The sequence below is a fragment of the Typopeltis vanoorti genome, chromosome 9 (genome assembly GCF_054136105.1).
Source record: "Typopeltis vanoorti isolate ZY-2024b chromosome 9, IOZ_Tvanoo_1.0, whole genome shotgun sequence".
Classification (NCBI taxonomy): Eukaryota; Metazoa; Arthropoda; class Arachnida; order Uropygi; family Thelyphonidae; genus Typopeltis; species Typopeltis vanoorti.
In genome coordinates, this window is record NC_143557.1 from 115647793 (window position 1) to 115668305 (window position 20513).

The 20513-nt window shown below is 36.3% G+C and overlaps 1 protein-coding gene across 1 annotated transcript in view; it reads left to right on the plus strand.

Annotated features, from left to right (window-relative positions):
* LOC150103443 (importin-4-like) overlaps window positions 1-20513 on the plus strand; it is a 321740-nt gene that overhangs the window by 228450 nt on the left and 72777 nt on the right. Inside the window, exons 21-23 of the mRNA XM_090397560.1 lie at window positions 6852-6929; window positions 7176-7339; window positions 13373-13563. Coding sequence (XP_090253686.1) covers window positions 6852-6929; window positions 7176-7339; window positions 13373-13563 — 433 coding nt within the window. The remainder of the gene's footprint in view (window positions 1-6851; window positions 6930-7175; window positions 7340-13372; window positions 13564-20513) is intronic.

The following is a 20513-nucleotide window of genomic DNA, read 5'->3' on the forward strand; positions in this document are numbered from 1 at the left end:
CATCTTCCTATACTTCCTTCAGCTCTAACTCTGACTTACAACTCAATTAAAGACTAAGTATTGCTTGATATAATGCCCCATTAACACTGTATAATTGTAGCATTTTGAATAGCTTCTCTCTCTGTCTCTTGGCACCTTGTCATGTGCCTTTTCCAGATCTACAAAACTTAAATACAGATCTTTGTTATATTTCCATGATTTCTCAAATATCTGTTGCAAAGTGAAAATCTGATCCTGACAGCCTCTATTTGGCCTGAATCCAGCTTGTTGCAAATATACTTTTGAATATACTGTTTTTTGTAATTTAAAAATTTGCCAATTATGAACCTAAGTTTGGAAACATTAGTTATGTTATTTTTTATTAGTATAATTTCTCATTCTAGAGTGTGTAAAGAGCTTTGAACTAGTTAAGCACTTCACTAATTAACTGAAGTACTTAACTGGTTTGTTTCATACTCATAAGCTCCCCCTTCTAAGAAAACTTGCCAAGTAAATTAAGTAAAGTAAATTAAATTTGTCAAGAAATTATATTCTTGTTTTATCCTTTATTATTATTATTATTTTCGGGCTACTCCAGGGAGTCCTTAGACTCATCGAGGGAGGCCCTAAACATCATGTCCACACAACTATACGCCATTCTCACAGTATCTATCATACCTTGCCTTGAACTCGCTCACTGTCATAGCACCCACAACAGACTCTGGCAGCTTATTCCACTCATTTACCACTCTAAAAGTAAAGAACTGAATGTGAGAATTACAGAGGTATTTCCCTACTGAGTGTTCCTGGCAAGATCTATGCAAGTATACTTGAGAAACGGTTGAGAAGAATTGTGGAAGAAAAGCTTGGTGAAGAACAAGCTGGATTCAGGCCAAATAGAGGCTGTCAGGATCAGATCTTCACTTTACGACAAATAGTCGAGAAAGCATGGGAATATAACAAAGATCTGTATTTAAGTTTTGTCGATTTGGAAAAGGCATATGACAAAGTGCCAAGAGAGAAGCTATTCAATACGCTGCAGTTATATAGTGTCAATGGGGCATTATATCAAGCAATACTTAGTCTTTATTTGAGTTGTGAGTCAGCAGTTAGAATTGAAGGAAGTACAGGAAGATGGTTTAATGTTAAATCTGGTGTGAGACAAGGATGTACATTGTCCCCTCTGTTATTCATTATCTATATGGATCACATTATGAAGGAATGTGGTATTAAACCTGATATCAAAATTGGAGATGTTAATGTCAGCTCTTTGCTTTATGCGGATGATGTTATACTTCTAAATAAATCCGCTACAAGTCTGCAAGATTCTCTGACTAAATTGAATAGCTGTTGTAATAGATATGGTATGAAGGTCAGCAATAAAAAGACAAAGACAATGAAAATAGGCAGAATCATTGAAAATGTGAACTGTGTTGTGAATGGAGAACCTGTGGAACAAGTAAAACAGTTCAGCTACTTAGGCACAATTTTTACTGAAGATGGTAAACTAAATATAGAAATAGACAACAGAATCAGCAAAGCTGGTATCGCGGGAAGTCAATTGAATAAATTCATATGGAATAAGAAAGAAATTAGTCGGAACACTAAATTAGCTGTATACAAGACTGTGTTCAAACCAATTTTAACTTATGGATCTGAGAGCTGGGTCAGAAGTAAAACACTTGACCAAAGACTAGAGACTGCAGATATGAGAGTCCTGAGAAAGATTAGAGGTGTGAACAGATGGCATCAATGGCAATATCATATTAAAAATGAGGATATTAGGAAAGAACTTGACATTGTCAGCATCCAGGAATGCATTAGCAGAGCTAATCTCAGATGGTATGGTCACTTAAATAGAATGGGAGAGGAAAGATTAGCAAAACAAGTGTTCTCTGCCAGGTTGGCAGGAAAACGACCCAGAGGAAGACCAAGATATAGGTGGATTGATACAGTACAAAGTGCCTTAGATGATAGAAATATAAGATCTGATAACGTTGGAGTCTTGACAAGTAACAGACTGATTTGGAGGAAAATGGTAGATAGGGAGTTAGTAATGATGTAATTTTTTCATGTAGTACTGTCATATCCTGTACACCCCTTGAGGGTACATGGCAGGAATTTGATGATGATGATGATGATGATGATGAAAGTAAAGAACCCAGCTTTAACACCACTGCTAACCACACTCTTGCATAGCTTCCATAGGTGTCCCCTCGTTCTCCCACCACCAGTCCTGATCTCAAAAATATCCTCTGAATTAATCTTATAGAATCCTTTTAGCAATTTGAATGTCTCAATCATATCTCCCCTTTTCTCCTATCAACCAGTTTCTGCAACCCACAAATCTTCAACCTGTTCTCATATGGTTCATTTCATAGACCTGCTATCATCTTAGTCACGTGCCTTTGGATCCTCTCCACCTCCTCCCTATCAAGAAGGAACTGAGGTGACCAAATCTGGGCACAGTAGTCAAGATGAGGTCTTATCGAGGCTCAGTACAGAGGTACAATAACTTGTCTCTGCTCGTTAAGGTATTTTTCAACAACCAAGTGAGTTGATGAGCTGATTTAGCTACTTTCGCAATGTGCCCCCTAAACTTCATCTCCCTATCCACCAACACTCACAAGTCCCTGGTCTCATCAATCAAGTACAGTTCCACCCATGTGGTATACTGCTACTAATCTTTTCACCCCAAAATGCATAACCTTACATTTTGTCACATTAAATTGACATCCATTCTCCTTAGCCCAGAACTCCAATCTATCCAAGTCATCCTGCAAGACTTTGACATCTTCTGCATTCACTGTCGCCCTCCCCAACTTTGCATCATCAGCGAACAAATGAACTGTTCCACTTAGATCCTTCCCTATATAGTTAATAAACAGATTAAACAGCAGTGGTCCAAGAACAGAACTCTGCGGCACCCCACTAGTCACAGGCCGTCTTTTGGACTCCACTCCTGAATAAACCACTCTTTGATATCTCTCCATCAACCACCCACCTATCCATCTCACTAACCCTATATCCATTCCCATATGTTGTAGTTTACGGATTAGAATTCCATGTGGTATCCTGTCAATTGCCTTTGCAAGGTCCAGCAGTATCACTGTAAACCCATTTCCCTTATCCAGTTCAGCTGTCACCTTGTTATAAAACTTGAGCAAATTACTCAGGCATGATCTACCCTTTACAACGCCATGCTGTTCCCTGTACAGTATCTCATTTTCATCAATCCATTCCTGTATTTTTCTCTTGACTACTTTCTCCAAGACCTTGACAACAACTCCTGATATGCTGATCGGTCGTAATTTGCAACCATAGTCTTGGATCCTCCTTTATGCAGTGAAACTATTTTCCCCTCTTTCCACGCCTTCGGGACTAAACCAGACCCGAGACTCAGATTAAAGAACAACATGGTGAAGGGCACTGATAATTCCTTAGCCGCTTCACGCAAGACCCGTGCCTGTATACCATCCAATCCCACAGATGTATTCACATTAAGGTTCTGTAATAGACACTTCATTCATCACAATTCCCATATAAACTAATGTCTCCTTCATTTTTTCAATGTCACCACCACCTGGATGATATACTTTTGCAAAGTGCACGCTCAGTAACTCCACTATATCGACTGGTTCAGTGACCTCCTTACCATCGTCATTCCTTAAAATCATTTTGCCATGTACAGTTTTTTTTTTTTTTTCTTGCTTGCAGCATATTGAAAGAACTGTTTGGGATTCTCTTTTGCTTGCATAGCTAGTTTCCTTTCATAATCGGCTTTTGCTGTTTTTACCACACTCGTTACTCTTCTGGCCTGCACTTTATACCGTTCATGTGCCTGCAGGTCACCCCTTTCTTTAAATTCCCTCCACAGTTGTTTCTTTTTTTGCAGCTCAAGCTTAATGGTATTATTCATCCATTTAACCCCTACTTGTTTTATTCTTTGGGCCCTAGGTATACAATCAGCCATAACCTCCTGTAAATGCTCCTTGACCACTTCCCATGCTCTATCGACATCCAGCCCTTGCAGTCGTACATGCCATCGCACTGATCCAAGCAATCTCTTAAGCTTCTCATACTTGCCAGCACGGTAATTCCACATATACCCTGTCTTAATCAAAAATTCCACACCTTTAGCCACCTCCCAGGTCAAGACCGTATGATCACTCTCACCAATAGGTGGCAACATGGTCATATTCATTACAGTCAAATTGTGAGATGCTATTACCAGGTCAAGCACTCTCACACCCCTAGTATTTTCAATTACATGCTGTCTCAGATGGTTATTCCTTAATAATTGAATAAAATCCATTTCCTTCCTCACATGTGTCCTCTCCTCCTTCCAATCAATGTTACCATAATTAAAATCTGCCATAATAATTACCCTCCTTCCACTCATTTCATCAATTTGTTTATGCATACTATCTCCACCATCTATTCCATCACCTGGTCTATAGCAGTACCCAACTGTATATTTTATTCTGCCAGTCTCAGTCTCACACCAAATAGCCTCAAATGAGCTCCTTTCACTATCCTGCAATACAACTTCAATTCTCCTTGGCTGCAGTTCATCAGCTATCATCAATAACACCCCTCCCCCATTTTATTCTCTCTGTCCCTCCTAAACACACTATAACCTACACATTCTATCCCACTAACTATATCATCTTTTGTCAGCCATGTTTCACTAATGCCAATAACCTGTGGCCAGGAGGAGCCAATCAAGGCCAAAAATTCTTCTTTCTTGTTCCTAATACTCCTGGCATTAGTATACATGAAATGCAGTGATCCCTTTGTCCCACCCCTATCTTGATACGTTATTCTAAATGTCCCATTCCCATTTTTTTGTCCTTAGTGCTGGCTCAGGTACATTATATACATTTTTACACTCAACTGTCTCACTGATGTCTGCATATCCACTTCCCCCCCCCCCCCCATCCTTGGTAGTTCTAGTTTCCCTGGTTCTGCACATCCGTTTTCACTTCATTCAGCAACACTTTTTCCAGTCTTCACACACCAAGTCCATTCAAATGCAGGCCATCCATCTTGTATAAGTCCTTTCGCCCATCAAACTCATTCCACACCACACCGTCTGCATAACCTGCACATAATGTCATTTGCGATTATGGCCCTCCTTCTAAACTCCTCTCTGTCATACCGCAGCAACAGACTCACCATTCTAACTCTGTCACTCTTTTCTTTTAACAATACTTTCAAGTCCTCTCTCATAAAAAATTTATCACCTTTCAATTCATTCGTACCCGCCACAATTATTAATTCTTTCACCCTCTGTTTTTGCACTTTAATACTCTCACTTACATCCTTAAATTTCGCACCCAGTAAGTACGATTTAGTTACACTCCCATCTATCACTCCTCTTAATAACAAGTCACCGAGAAACTCGCCCACTCTTACGCTGGTTATTTACGTTAGCCGAATCACTCTGGAAAGAGTTTTGCAGGTGCTCTAATTGCTGCTGCGCATTTTGTATCACTGCGTGCAACCTAGCGATCTCACTTCCTACAAATAATTCCTCATTTTTTTTATCATTCAAACCATTTTCTCTCTCTGTATAGTTGCTTTGCTCTCACTCTTTCTTAGATCACCGCTCTCATTGCCATCTTGTACATCGCAATTCCCTATCAAGCCACTATTTTCACTCACATTCTGGCTTTCTTTAACCATAGCTGTCTCACAACCTGACACAGAATTCAACTCCTCACTTTGCTTACACTTTCTGCACATTCTCCCTCCACTATCACTTTCAATCCAAACTCCAGCCTCATTCGGGAATGCATACATTCTACACACATCACATTGGACAAATTCTCTCACATTATAGTTTTTGAACAATGCCGTCGTATTTTTGGACGCCATTATCTTACGTCGCATTGGCACCCTATTCAAATCTATGAAACGTATCATTAAATACCTAAATTAAATAACGGAATTTACACCAAAATCACACAGACACCACAAGCTACCAAAATTAGACAATATTACGTTATGATTTTAACCTATATTCTAATTTTCATTCAAAATTATACTTAGCTTTCGGGAGCTCCCTGAAAACACGACCAACCATCTGGCCCTCTGTTTATTATGTAACCAAGTGTAAACAAACAAAGTTAGTGTGTGAAGTACATTCACAACTAGGCTTAATATATAGAGGCTAATGACTGCATTAATTGCTTTTGTATCCCATAATGCAAAACACACATCCTCTCTGATGTGTATAATGCTATGCATTATGAGAAGGACCACTACCTAGATTAGGAAATGACTTGACCTCTGCATTAATTCAACCTTTGCATCTCTTCTGGGTGGTGGCCCTTTCCATAATGCATGGTATTATACATGTCAGAAAGGATGTGCTTTTGAATTCTGATTTTGTTAAAGTTGAGTTTGATTTTGTTTCAGTAACTGACTTTCACTGTTTGCCCCGGATCCATGATGAAAACAGCATGGATCCGGGGCAAACCTAGTGATACCCCAAATGGCATGACATTACATTTTGTTATACCATCATTGTTTTGGTTTCAGCCAATATGAAATAACCTATTTGGTTGACTAAATTCCAAATTTGCCTGCTTGGCGTCATTCATTCAGTACCCAAATGGATTGCTACTAACAGTACCATGAGATGATTAGGATTGGATGTTAGGTCAGAAGCCTCACTTGATTCTCCCAGTTATCTAGCTTTGATTCTTAAGCAACCCTTAGTTTCTATTTCAGATATTTAAGCAGATTATTTCCTTTTAAATAAAGTTTTTTCTATACCCATAACAAACATATCTTGTGTATATTGCTTTAACAAATTTATACCATTTATAATAAAGAAACAGAAATACCGATTTTTATATATATAGGTATAGTGTAGAAAACTCTTATTTGGAAGAAAAGGAAGATACCTGTCGTGCATTAAAGGAAATAGCAGCAAATGTAGGGTGAGTGTTTATGAAAGAGCTGTTTTTCTTTAGTCCTATAGATCATATTATTCATAATGAAAAGATACAAGTGGTTAATTTTATTTTATTGAACTGAAGAAATTAAAGGATGCTATATAATATTATACTATTATCAGTAGTTTGAATTTCAACTAAATTTGCTAAATTATTATTATATTAAAATCTAATATGGTGTTGCATTTGTCATAACATTTTACTTATTGTACATATCTGTTAATTTTAAAGCACTGCATTTTTGCCGTATATGGAGAAGTGTTTCGAAGAGGTGAAAACGTTGACTGAGCATCCAGCAGTAGAAGTAAGAACAGCTGCAATTGCTGCCATGGGCCAGTTTTGTATTTCTTTGTATACTGTTGCCAAAGAGTCTGGGGCTTCAGAACCAAAAAATGGTAAGTTTATATATTAGATTTTTCATATGAGATATTTAGTGTTATAATAAAAAGCACCTATGCGGCATAGTTGAAAGAATGACTACTGTGCCTTTCAGTTGAAAAAGACCTGAGTTGAGTGTCATCATCACAAGATTTTTATATGTGGGCATTTTTCAATTGAAGACAAATTAGCCAATCTCATACATAGGTAGCGGGATTTTTCTATCTGAAACTCAAGTATTCCATTCTGCATACAGGCTAATCAGCTTGAGCACGCATGAAATTCACAGACAGAAATATAATGAGTGGACAATAGATGGTGGATTATGTAGTGTGTAGGTGTGATGTAAAGCCCTCCTGCAATGAATCCTTGGATTCCATGGAGGTGTCACATAATAATATACTAAATGATAAAAAATTGCAGTAGCAGATTTTGTATATTTTTACAATGTGTTTAAGCACTTTGAATTTGAGTTTTTCTAGATTTCAAATCCAGGTTGTTTTCTGATTGGTCATCAGATTTGCAACTGAATACTATAGTAGATTTTTGACCCTGTAATCTTTGCTGAATTAAGTAAATTTAAGAAACACATCATGGCAAACATCTTTAGTCTACTTAATTCCATCTTCTTAATGCTGAAAGAGCTGAATTCTGGGCACCTGCTATCAGCCACAGAATTGTGTGCTAGCATGATATTGTCAACATTTTCTTTATGAAAATAGCTAATCAGAGAGGGAAAGAATATGTCCTTACATACAAAAGATTCTGTGCTTTAGCTTATGGGTGCATGTGTGAAGTTTGACTTCTCATTGAAAACTCTACTAACTAAAGCAACATGACAAAAACTACCTTAAATTAGGTTGTTTAAGTTGATCAGCAACATAATATAGTTGATAATTTATTAGTTATGATTTTTGTTTTACCAGTTATAAGAAATGTAGACTACTAACATTGTTTAGATTAACCAATAAATTTTCAGTCTAACTTGGCCTTTTCAATTAAAGCTGCATTCTCTGGCCTTGAAAGTTGCAAGGCCCTCCAAAACAAACTTGGTCTAGTATTCTTAGCATTAATGTAACACTGATGTGCAGAATATCACTAATACTTCACATGACCATCTTGCAATGAAGAAAATTGTTTAAAACACTAACTAATCAAGTGCATAATTTGTCATATGCCAGTTCATTGGAAGAAATGAATTTTATATTTCAAAATAATAAAGAAAAATAATGGCTATACTACATCAGACATAGTGTCATCTTTTCTTATATTTTCCTGGGAAATTAAGAGTTTGCTGTAATACCTTGTGTAAGGACTTCAGAATGAATCACAAAAATTATGTATCTTTTTTCAACCAAAGGTAAGCTGTCTCTGGTCATATTCTCAGAATTCTTGCTCATACAATCTTATTTACTGCTGCTGGGGATGCTCTGTAGAGATAGTGATCCAATAGCACGGCTACAGCAGATATATTGAAAAAATAACTTGGACCTGCTTCTCTCCAGATACATGATCTGATAGAATTACATAGAAATTTGTTTGAATTTGATTAGCTTTATGTTAATTTATAAAGTAAATGAAAATGAATATGAAGCTGGTGATACATGTATGAAAGTGGCTGATTGACAGACATCAGAAAGTAGATATATGGTGCAATAAAATGAATAAGAAACATATAACAAGTGAAATGCTGCAGATCTCTGTATATGGGCTACTGCTATTTAGGTTTGTATACTGATCAGCATAAAAACATATATGAGGAGTTTTTGCTTGGAGAGGTGAATACATGAAATCGATTGCAGTTATAAATGCTTTTTTGTTAGCATATTTCAAAAAATATTATATTATAATAGTTATTAAGCAGAACCTTCTACAGTGAGCTTTCAAACTCCATGGATTTGCCCTTCCAATAATTAAAATGAATCTGCTGTATGTATTAATAAGCATTAATTGTACATTAATGATATAGGGAATGATTTGAGACAGGGGAGTTTGTTTGCTGACAATAATAGAAAACTGGTGTGGAGATATTGCACAACAGTTTAAATTGACTATAATACTATCAGACAATAATGACTGATAGTATTATATTGATGAAACTGGATGGTAAGAAATCTTTCAATACAGTTAACTCTCACTATGGCAAACACGTGGAGACTGACAGAATATTATAATCAATAGTTGGCTGTAGGGAATTTCCTTTAGAATAATTTCAAGCCTCTATTTGGCTTGAATCCAGCTTGTTCTTTTCCAAGCTTTTATTTCCCAATATATCTTAGAAATGGTTCAAGTATACTTGCATAAATCATAACAAGAACACTCAGTAGGGAAATTCCTGTGTAATTCTCACGTTCAGTTCTATTTTCCTCTTTTATAGAGGTACTATGAAAGCTCTATTCCAAACATCTGGAAGCTGACCTTCTGACTTATGCAGTGCAAATACTATAAACTTTTATACTTTCATATTTGGGAATTTCTGGTTGAATATCATCTACTCTAGCTGCCTTTCCATATTTCAGGTTTTTGATTACTTTTTCTGCTTTAGGTATTGATATACATTCCTGTTGAGTGTATATATCAATACACTCAACATGACCACCACCACCATGCTGTCACTGCTTGTTTCATTTAGCAATCTCACAAACTAATTACTCCAGATATTTGAATGTCTTGATCTTCAGTCACCTAGATTCATCTCCAATTCCTTTTCCAGTACTCTACCCTCCATTCCTAAGCTTTTGTATATCCTCCAGAATATTTTGCTTCCTTTTTGATATTAATTTTCTGTGTTCTTACCAAAGACTTCACAACTTTTGTTTAACTAGTTTTACACAGTGCTTTGCTTTCTTGCATTTTTCTCTGTATTCTCTAAGAGCATAAGCTGACTTACATGCCAGGAACTTTCAATATACTTTCTTCTTTTCCTTGACTATCTCTTTTAGTTCCTGAATTCTGATTTTTCTATCCTTGCAGACAATCTCACAATATGCCTCTGCCTAAATTTGTCAATATTTTTTTTCAGGGTTTTCTGAATTTCCCCAATGTTTGGTTCTTGTTTTCAAACACTTGAAAACATCTGAAAGTGACTCAACTTTGATTCATTTTAACACTTCTTTTCAATATGAAATTCAATTTTATCCTGCTCAAAATTAAATGATGATCACTTCCAATTTCAAATCTTCTGTATACTCTTCTCTTGAACCAACATGAAAACATCACTATGAACAATAACATAGTCAATGAAACTTTTCTTATTTCTTGAATCTTCTTTCCATATGAATTTGTGACAGATTATTTTATTGGAACAAGAACATGTCCTGAAAAGAAATCCAGCAGGTACTTAACGTTATTTTAGCTTTGCTCTTTCTCCAAATTTTCCCAAAACGTGTCTATATGTCTTGTAATTGTTTCCTACTCTGTGGTATAGATCTCTAACAAATTACAAATAGATGCCTTTTGGCATGCCTATTAATTCATTACTTCTCTGAAAGCATAATTTAATCCACCTCAAAAGATAAAATGAGGTTTCTGGCATTTGAAATGAAGTGTTATAAACTTCTAAAAATACTAAACACTGGTCATATCACAAATTAGGCGTGAGGCAAAGAATCAGTTCTTTCACCAGTCCAATAAATAATATCATAACAAATTTGAAGGAAATTACTCATGTAGCTTACCATATTAGCAGATCTCCCTGTACAGGGGTCCTTGAAGGACTTGTTCCAGGAATTTGAAAAAGACATCATCATCATCATCAAATTCCTGCCATGTACCCTCAAGGGGTGTACAGGATATGACAGTACTACATGAAAAAATTACATCATTACTAACTTCCTATCTACAATTTTCCTCCAAATCAGTCTGTTACTTGTCAAGACTCCAACATTATCAGATCTTATATTTCTATCGTCTAAGGCACTTTGTACCGTATCAATCCACCTATATCTTGGTCTTCCTCTGGGTCGTTTTCCTGCCAACCTGGCAGAGAACACTTGTTTTGCTAATCTTTCCTCTCCCATTCTATTTAAGTGACCATACCATCTGAGATTAGCTCTGCTAACACATTCCTGGATGCTGACAATGTCAAGTTCTTTCCTAATATCCTCATTTTTAATATGATATTGCCATTGATGCCATCTGTTCATGCCTCTAATCTTTCTCAGGACTCTCATATCTGCGGTCTCTAGTCTTTGGTCAAGTGTTTTACTTCTGACCCAGCTCTCAGATCCATAAATTAAAATTGGTTTGAACACAGTCTTGTATACAGTAATTTAGTGTTCCGACTAATTTCTTTCTTATTCCATTTGAATTTATTCAATTGACTTCCCACGATACCAGCTTTGCTGATTCTGTTGTCTTTTCTATATTTAGTTTACCATCTTCAGTAAAAATTGTGCCTAAGTAGCTGAAATGTTTTACGTGTTCCACAGGTTCTCCATTCACAACACAGTTGACATTTTCAATGATTCTGCCTATTTTCATTGTCTTTGTCTTTTTATTGCTAACCTTCATACCATATCTATTATAACAGCTATTCAATTTAGTCAGAGAATCTTGCAGACTTGTAGCGGATTTATTTAGAAGTATAACATCATCCGCATAAAGCAAAGAGCCGACATTAACATCTCCAATTTTGATATCAGGTTTAATACCACATTCCTTCATAATGTGATCCATATAGATAATGAATAACAGAGGGGATAATGTACATCCTTGTCTCACACCAGATTTAACATTAAACCATCTTCCTGTACTTCCTTCAATTCTAACTGCTGACTCACAACTCAAATAAAGACTAAGTATTGCTTGATATAATGCCCCATTGACACCATATAACTGCAGCGTATTGAATAGCTTCTCTCTTGGCACCTTGTCATATGCCTTTTCCAAATCGACAAAACTTAAATACAGATCTTTGTTATATTCCCATGCTTTCTCGACTATTTGTCGTAAAGTGAAGATCTGATCCTGACAGCCTCTATTTGGCCTGAATCCAGCTTGTTCTTCACCAAGCTTTTCTTCCACAATTCTTCTCAACCGTTTCTCAAGTATACTTGCATAGATCTTGCCAGGAACACTCAGTAGGGAAATACCTCTGTAATTCTCACATTCAGTTTTATTTCCCTTTTTATATATGGGTACTATGAGAGCTCTACTCCAATCATCGGGAATTCGTCCCTCTGTCCAGGCTTTCTGAACTATGCAGTGCAGCCACTGTAAGACTCTTATACCACCATACTTCAGCATTTCTGGTCGAATATCATCTACTCCTGCTGCCTTTCCACATTTCAAGCCTTTGATGGCTTTTTCTACTTCAAGTATGGATATGTATTCCTGACTGCATGCCTGGTCAGTGTTTTTTATCACTGTGCTGTCACCACTGCTTGTTTCATTTAGCAGTTTTTCAAAGTAATTACTCCATACTTCAAGGATATCTTTTTCTCCTGTTTTCATGTCACCTTTATCATCTCTAACTCCTTTTACAGCACTCTTTCCTCCATTCCTAAGCTTCTTCAACAACCTCCAGAATATTTTGCCACCTTCTTGATATTTATTTTCTATATTCTTGCCAAGGTCCTCCCATTTGAAAAAGACGACTCAGTAAATTAAATACAGTATTAAAAATTGAACAAAGCTTCATTTACAAATCTGAAAGCTCTGTCAATCAAAAGCTGTCAATCAATTATCCACAGAAGGTTGTAAATCTGTAGTACATAAGGCTAAAGGTTAGATAATCTGGTTTTCCTGATCTAGGGAACAAACTTTTTAAAACCAGTTGAAGCTTCCAGTAAGAACAGCTAGTTTCACATTAGCTGATGAAAATTACCTCCCACCTAAGTAAAGACCATTCATAAGCATTCATATGAACATTGGGATTAACCAACTGTTGGGTAATTTCACACGTATCCACATTAAGATCGTTTTCCAATGATCCATGTGTGGAAATTTATAAAATGTTATCTAAGATTAGTTGCTATATGGTATTACATGGATAATTCAGTACAAATATCTAATGAAAGTCTTCATTTATGCATTTTATCTACTTTCAGCTGTAGAAAAAGTTATTACAATGCTAATGCCAAAATTAATTACAATGGCTAAAGAAGACACAGAACATCAGGGTGTTGTAGCATGTCTAGAAACTATTAATGATATTCTGAAAGATATAAGGGAGCCCGTTTTACTTGAAAATTATATTGAGCCTGTTGTTATGCTTGTTAAAGACACCTTTAAACACAAGGTATTATTTTTGGACATTTTTTAAAAATTAAATGTTTGTTGATGGTGGATGAGTTAAAATAAGTGTAAATGTTTATATTAATTGTATAGTTTGACAGTTACTTCCTATCTGTTACTTTAAAAAAAGTTTTGATATATTTTCAGTCAAAGATAATTACATTATATAGTTACAATATTGATATTATGTTTTTACTGCAATTTGAATTTTATTGTTTCTCATACAGAATGCCTAAAATTGAAATGACATTTATTTGCGAGTTTGTCAACAGTAGACTATATAAAGACTAAGAAGTTTATGAGAAAATTTCCATAATTTTTGTATGACAGGGTTACCCATGAGAAACTGTCTACGAATAACATGTTCTGACTGTGGATGTGCTAAGGATTTGGCAATGTAGAGAATAAAGGTTTTTTTTTTTTCAAGCTGCTTCAGTCCTCCATTTCATCTTACTAAATATGCAAAATTATGAGAGAATGCATGGATTAAAGGACATAATACACTTTTTTTCCTTCTTTTTTTTTTTTTTTCTTTTTTTTTTATAGCTGTATTTCAACCAACCCACCTCACAGCCTCTGGTAAGTAAGATTGTTTCATCAACAAAAGATACTCATTTCATGCTTTTTCATTAGTTTATGGGGGAGAGGTGAATTCTATCAATGCAAAACATTTATTAAGACAATGGCAGAAAATACCATATGTGTAAAGAAAATGTAGCAAAAGGGTTTGCAGTATTTGAACAAGCATTTCATTCTTTACACTTGTGGTTTTATGATGCAGACTGACAAGATGATTATGAAAGACTTGCCAATGCTGTTTTAGTCTTCTAAACATTTTAGAATTATTATGACTTACTCAGGGTTAATTATGCAATTTGATTTTCTTGGTTTACCTAATGAGATAATGTTCATAGTGCTAGATGGCATAAGTTGAAACAGCATGATTAAAACTGAGAATAATATATAGGGAAAATGAAAAGATATAGAATCTTATGGAAGAATTTTTTTCAGTATTAGTCTCACACAAGAGAAGTTGCAGATTCTGTATCTCATTACTACTGCCATGTGTCTGCATAAGATTAAAAAGAAAATAGGAACTTAGTGATGTTTCTTAAACAGCTGAGGGAAATGTGAGAGAGGCTACTGAAAAAAAGAGGTAGATGGAATGAAAGAGAGGACTGAGAAGCTGGTTTGATAGGGTTTGAAGATGGACAATAGCTGGATGTTTACTGTTACTGCTTGTTTTTACAGACTTAATGGAAAATGGAGGAATGATAGTAGCCCGTATAGCAAATGTTGCCCATGAGAATACTATAAGAGACATTCAGCAGAATGACTATGGACTATGAGAAGGTAATTAAAGTAAATCTGTGAGAGAAAGTTTCAGAGGGAGAGGATGTCATCGTTTAACCAGAGTGTCCTCTTCCAGCTTCTGAATAGCACCAAGCATTTTTAGGGAGGTTTTTAAATATGTAGGAAAATAGATGAGGGACATGCTGTTAATGATAGCAAAAGAATTGGGCCTGTTCAGGATAAGAATGAAAAATCACAGTACATAGTAGCTTTTAGGCTGTTCATTGTAAGCTTGAAATAAATAGAATATATCTATTAGAAAGAGAAGAATTTCTAGAGTCTGAATGTTTGGAGATATGTGGTGAAGTAAGACATGATTTTAGTTTTGGATTTAGTGAAAGATCTCTGGATTGGGTTAACTCGATGAGGTATCAGTCAACTACTACCAATTAATAAAAGTGATCGTTAGACTTTTGGAAGTTGCCAGACAAGTGAAGATTTATCAGAAAGGAATATAGGAAAAATTGTGATAATCACCATGAAGGAATTGAGGTAGAACCATGTAACTCACATTATTCTAATTATTCCCCACTAAGTATTATACATTTGTTACAATGCTGCTGCATCATTTCCAATCCTCTGAGGAAAAAGTCTTTCCCTTGTTGCACAAACCAGTCCTGCTGCAGATATGACATCATCTGTAGCAAATTTTGTTCCTTTCAAGTGTTTCTTTAAATTTGGGGGATAGGAAATAGTCAGATGAGGCCAGGTCTGGCAAATAGGGTGAGCGAGGAAGACATTTAAAGCCCAAATTGTACATTGTCATGCAAAAGCTGCATGCCTCTGCTCAGTTTCCTGTGGCATATTTTCCTCAGTACCTCCTTCAAAACTATTGTATAAACTGCTGCTGTAACAGTTTCACCTTTTTTTGAGATACTTAGTAAGGATTACACCATCCATATCCCAAAAGACAATGGCAAGAACCTTCCCTGCTGACTTTTGGGTTCAGAACTTCTTTGGCCGTGAAGAACCTTTGTGTCAGCATCCAGGAATGCTTTAGCAGAGCTAATCTCAGGTGATATTGGTCACTTAAACAGAATGGATGATTAAAGATTAGCAAAACAAGCATTCTCTGCCAGGTGGCAGGAAAACAACCCAGAGGAAGACCAAGATATAGGTGAATTGATACGGTACAAAGTGTCTTAGACGATAGAAATATAAGATCTGATAATATTGGAGTCTTGGCAAGTAACAACCTGATTTGGAGGAAAATTGTAGATAGGAAGTTAGGAATGATGTAAATTTTTCATGTAGTACTATCATATCCTGTACAACCCTTGAGGGTAGATCTCAGGAATTTGATGATGATGATGTTTATAGTTCTTTGAGAGGAAGGATTTATGGGTCGAATATATGCCTTCTATATGTTTGGGATTTTTTGACCATCATTATTGTTCAGATTGGGGTGGTTGATAATGATCCCACAGGCTTCCTTAAATTTGCGTTCATACCATGTTTTGGTGTGATGTAGGCAACTCGTGGTTTTCCAGTCAATTCTATATGAGGTGTTCAGGGCATGATTAGAAAGGCCAGCTTCACCATAATTATTATATTTAATGTGTTGTTTATGTTCTTTTTTGTCTGATAGGAATTGCGTGTCCTGTTTTTCCTATATATGGTATGTTACAGGCAGGGCCGGTCCGAGAGTATCTGATGCCCCTAGGCAAAGAAAAACTTAGGCGCCCCTATACATTGTCTCTATATATTTTTTCCCCAAACTATGTAGCAAAATCTGGTGCCCCGAAGCTTAACACCCCTCGACGATTGGCTTGGTTTGCCTAATGATAAAACCAGCCCTGGTTACAGGTGCAATAAATATGGTGTACTCCATGGTGGGCCAGCGGAGGGAGTGGGTGTTTGAATGAGTTGAGTAAGCTTTTTAATTTTGTAAGGTGGCTTTGAGGTTGCATTTTTGTAGTGCTCTGTTTATTTTGTCTGATTTAATGTAGGGAATGGTTATAGTTTTATTGTAGTCTGGTTTGTCTTTGTTTTTTATTGAGGTCTTGTAGAGAATTTTGTTAATAGTGTTTTGGCTGTACCCATTTTTTTGGAAAGTATCTCTGATCACTTTAAATTTGTCTTTCAGCGCCTGTTCACTAGAGCAGATCTTCAGAGCCCTGTTTTTTAGAGTATTGATGACATCTAGTTTTTTTTGTGTTGGGTGGTGGCAAGAGTTTATGTGTATATATTGGCCAGTATATGTCTGTTTCCGGTAAACAGTGAAGGAGAGATTGCCTAAAGGAAGACTTGTGACAAGTGTATCTAGAAATGAAAGTGTGTTCTGTTTTTCAATCTCAGTTGTGAACTGTATGTGTTTGTGTTGTTTGTTTAGGTGGCTAAGGAATGTGTCTAGTGTCTGGTGGCCATGAGACCAGATTGCGAAAACATCGTCAACATATCTAAGCCAGACTTTGGGTTTTAAAGGGGGGGAAACCTAAAGCAAGTTGTTCAAAATGTTCCATATAAAAGTTAGCAATGGGGGGGGGGGATAATTGCGAGCCCATGTCTGTGCCTTCTTTTTGTAGGTAGAAAGTGTTGTTTGGCCATTCAAAATAACCAGAACGTAATACATGCAAAGAGCGCCGTGATATCTGGAAGAAATTTTGTCTGTAAAAGAAGGATTGTGTCATTGATTGGGACATTCGTAAAGAGGGCAAAGACGTCAAAACTATCTAATAAATCATCGTTTTCTGATGTAATGTCTTTGATGTTTATGAAGTGTTGTGTGTTTTTGATATATAGGAGGGGGAATGACCTACCAACTCCTTGAGTGTTGCCGCTAATTTTTTGGCTAAGTGATAAGTTGGGCTATCTATCCCTTCAACTATAGGCCTTAGCAATACGTTCTCTTTGTGAATTTTCGGTAGCCCATAAATTCTCGGGGAACGAGCGTAGTGCAGAAATAGTTTTTTGACTGTATCTTTGGACCATGTGGTAATTGACTTAAGTAGATTCTCTGTTTTCTTTTTTGTTGTATTGGTTGGGTTGTAGTTAACTAATTGGTATGTGTTATTGTCTGAGGCCAGCAGATTCATTTTTTCTACATAAGTGGTTCGGTTTAAAATAACGGTGGCACTTCCTTTATCTGCTCTAGTTATTACGATGTTTGGATTTGACTTTAGTGATTTTATCGCTGTTCGTGTTTAGTTAGGTTGCTTGTTGTTGTCTTGTTATGATTTAAAATGTTGGCGGTTTCTAAACGTGTTATTTGGGATGAATCTTAGGCCTCTTTCAATATTACAAATAAATTTGTTTATTGATCTGGGTGCTATGGCAAAATTTAAACCTTTATTATCGAGATTTTGTGTTTGTTTAAAGTGTGGTTGGATAGGTTAAATATGTTACTGTTACATGTAGGCAATTGGTGGCTCCTGTTGTTTCTTGCTTCTGGTTGGTTGTTATTGTTCACTGTGGAGAAATTTGGATATGGCGGCTGGTTCTGTCGATCTTTGGAATTTGGAAATTAGGTTTTCTTTCTTCGTTTGGAAGATGTGTCATCAGTAATCTTTTCCAGGATCATTCAGATATCTGCGTTTACGTAGCTTGAAAGTTCCGTTTTTTTCCCTTTTGTAGCTGGTTTTGTGTAGCGGCCAAGTTCTTTCTGGTAGCTTGGATCTGTTCTCTGAGTAGTGCTTTCTCCATGTGGAAGTATATTCATTGTGCCTTTGTTGAGGTGGATTTTCTTTTTAGCCTGATGCAATTCGGAATGATATTGCTGTCCCTACACTGTTTTAAAAAAGCCAGTCAATTGATCAAATTAGAAACATGAATCTTCAGCTTACCATATTGATTGCATCGCTTGTGGGTCGAATCTCCATGAATTATCATAAACCTTTCTTTTAGTGTTCATCCACAGTGATCAGTATTCATTTTAGAAATTATGGATTTTACAACCGTGTTATAAATAACTTTTTATTATCCCGACATTTCAATCTTCATATCAAGATCATCATCTGGAGCATATACAAATATGCAGGACAAGCTGCGTTACATTATAAATAGTAATCTAGAGAAACAATGATTTGATCATGTTATTCTACAGGCATGACCTCTAGTGAAAAAAAAAAAAAAAAAATTGCATCAAGCTAGGTTTATGATAACATGAATAAACATTCTTTCTTACAGATAGTTTTCTTTCAGTAGTCAAAAAATTAGCGGCAACACTCAAGAAGTTAGTAGGTCATTCCCCCTCCTATATCAAAAACATGCAACACTTCATAAACATCATCAAAGACATTACATTAGAAAAAGATGATTTATTAGTCAGTTTTGACGTCTCTGCCCTCTTTACGAATGTCCCAATCAATGACACAATCCTTCTTCTTCTACAGAACAAATTCCCTCTAGATATCACGGCACTCTTTGCGCATGTATTACGTTCTGGTTATTTTGTATGGCAAAACGCTTTCTACCTACAAAAAGAAGGCACAGACATGTGCTCACCATTATCCCCCCTCCCCTATTGCTAACTTTTATATGGAACATTTTGAACAACTTGCTTTAGGTTCCTCCCCTTCAAAACCTCAAGTCTGGCTTAGATACGTTGACGATGTTTTCGTAATCTAGTCTCATGGCCGCTAGACACTAGACACATTCCTTAGCCACCTAAACAAACAACACAAACGCACACAGTTCACAGTTGAGATTGAAAAATACACTTCAATCTCAACTGTGAACTGTATGTGAACTAGATACACTTATCACATGTCTTCCTTCAGGCAATCTTTCCCTTCACTGTTTACTGGAAACCGACACATACTTGCCAATATATACGCACAAATTCTTGCCATCACCCATCACAAAAACTAGATGTCATCAATATTCTAAAAAACAGGGCCCTGAAGATCTGCTCCAGTGAACAGGCACTGAAAGACGAATATAAGGTGATCAGCGATACTTTCCAAAAAAAACGGGTACAGCCAAAACACTATTAACAAAATTCTCTACAAGACCTCAATAAAAAACAAAGATAAACCAGACTACAATAAAACTATAACCATTCCCTACATTAAAGGGACATCAGACAAAATAAGCAGAGTGCTACAAAAGTACAACCTCATAGCCACCTTTAAACCTCCTGCAAAATTAAAAGGCTTACTCAACTCATCCAAAGATCCACTCCCTCTGCTGGCACACCCTGGAGTATACTGTATTTATTGCACCTGTAACATACCATATATAGGAGAAACAGGACACACAATTTCTATCAGACAAAAAGAACATAAACGACACATTAAATATAACAATTATGGTGAAGCTGTCCTTTTTGATCATGCCCTGATCACCTTACATAGAATTGTTTGGTGTGATGTAGGCTACTCGTGGTTTTCCAGTCAATTCTATGTAAGGTGATCAGGGCATGATCAGAAAGGACAGCTTCACCATAATTGTTATATTTAATGTGTCGTTTATGTTCTTTTTGTCTGATAGAAATTGTGTGTCCTGTTTCTCCTATATATGGTATGTTACAGGTGCAATAAATACATTATACTCCAGGGTGTGCCAGCAGAGGGAGTAGGTCTTTGGATGAGCGCAAAGGAAGCCTGTGAAATCATTATCAACCACCCCAATCTGAACAATAATGATGGTCTAAAAATCCCA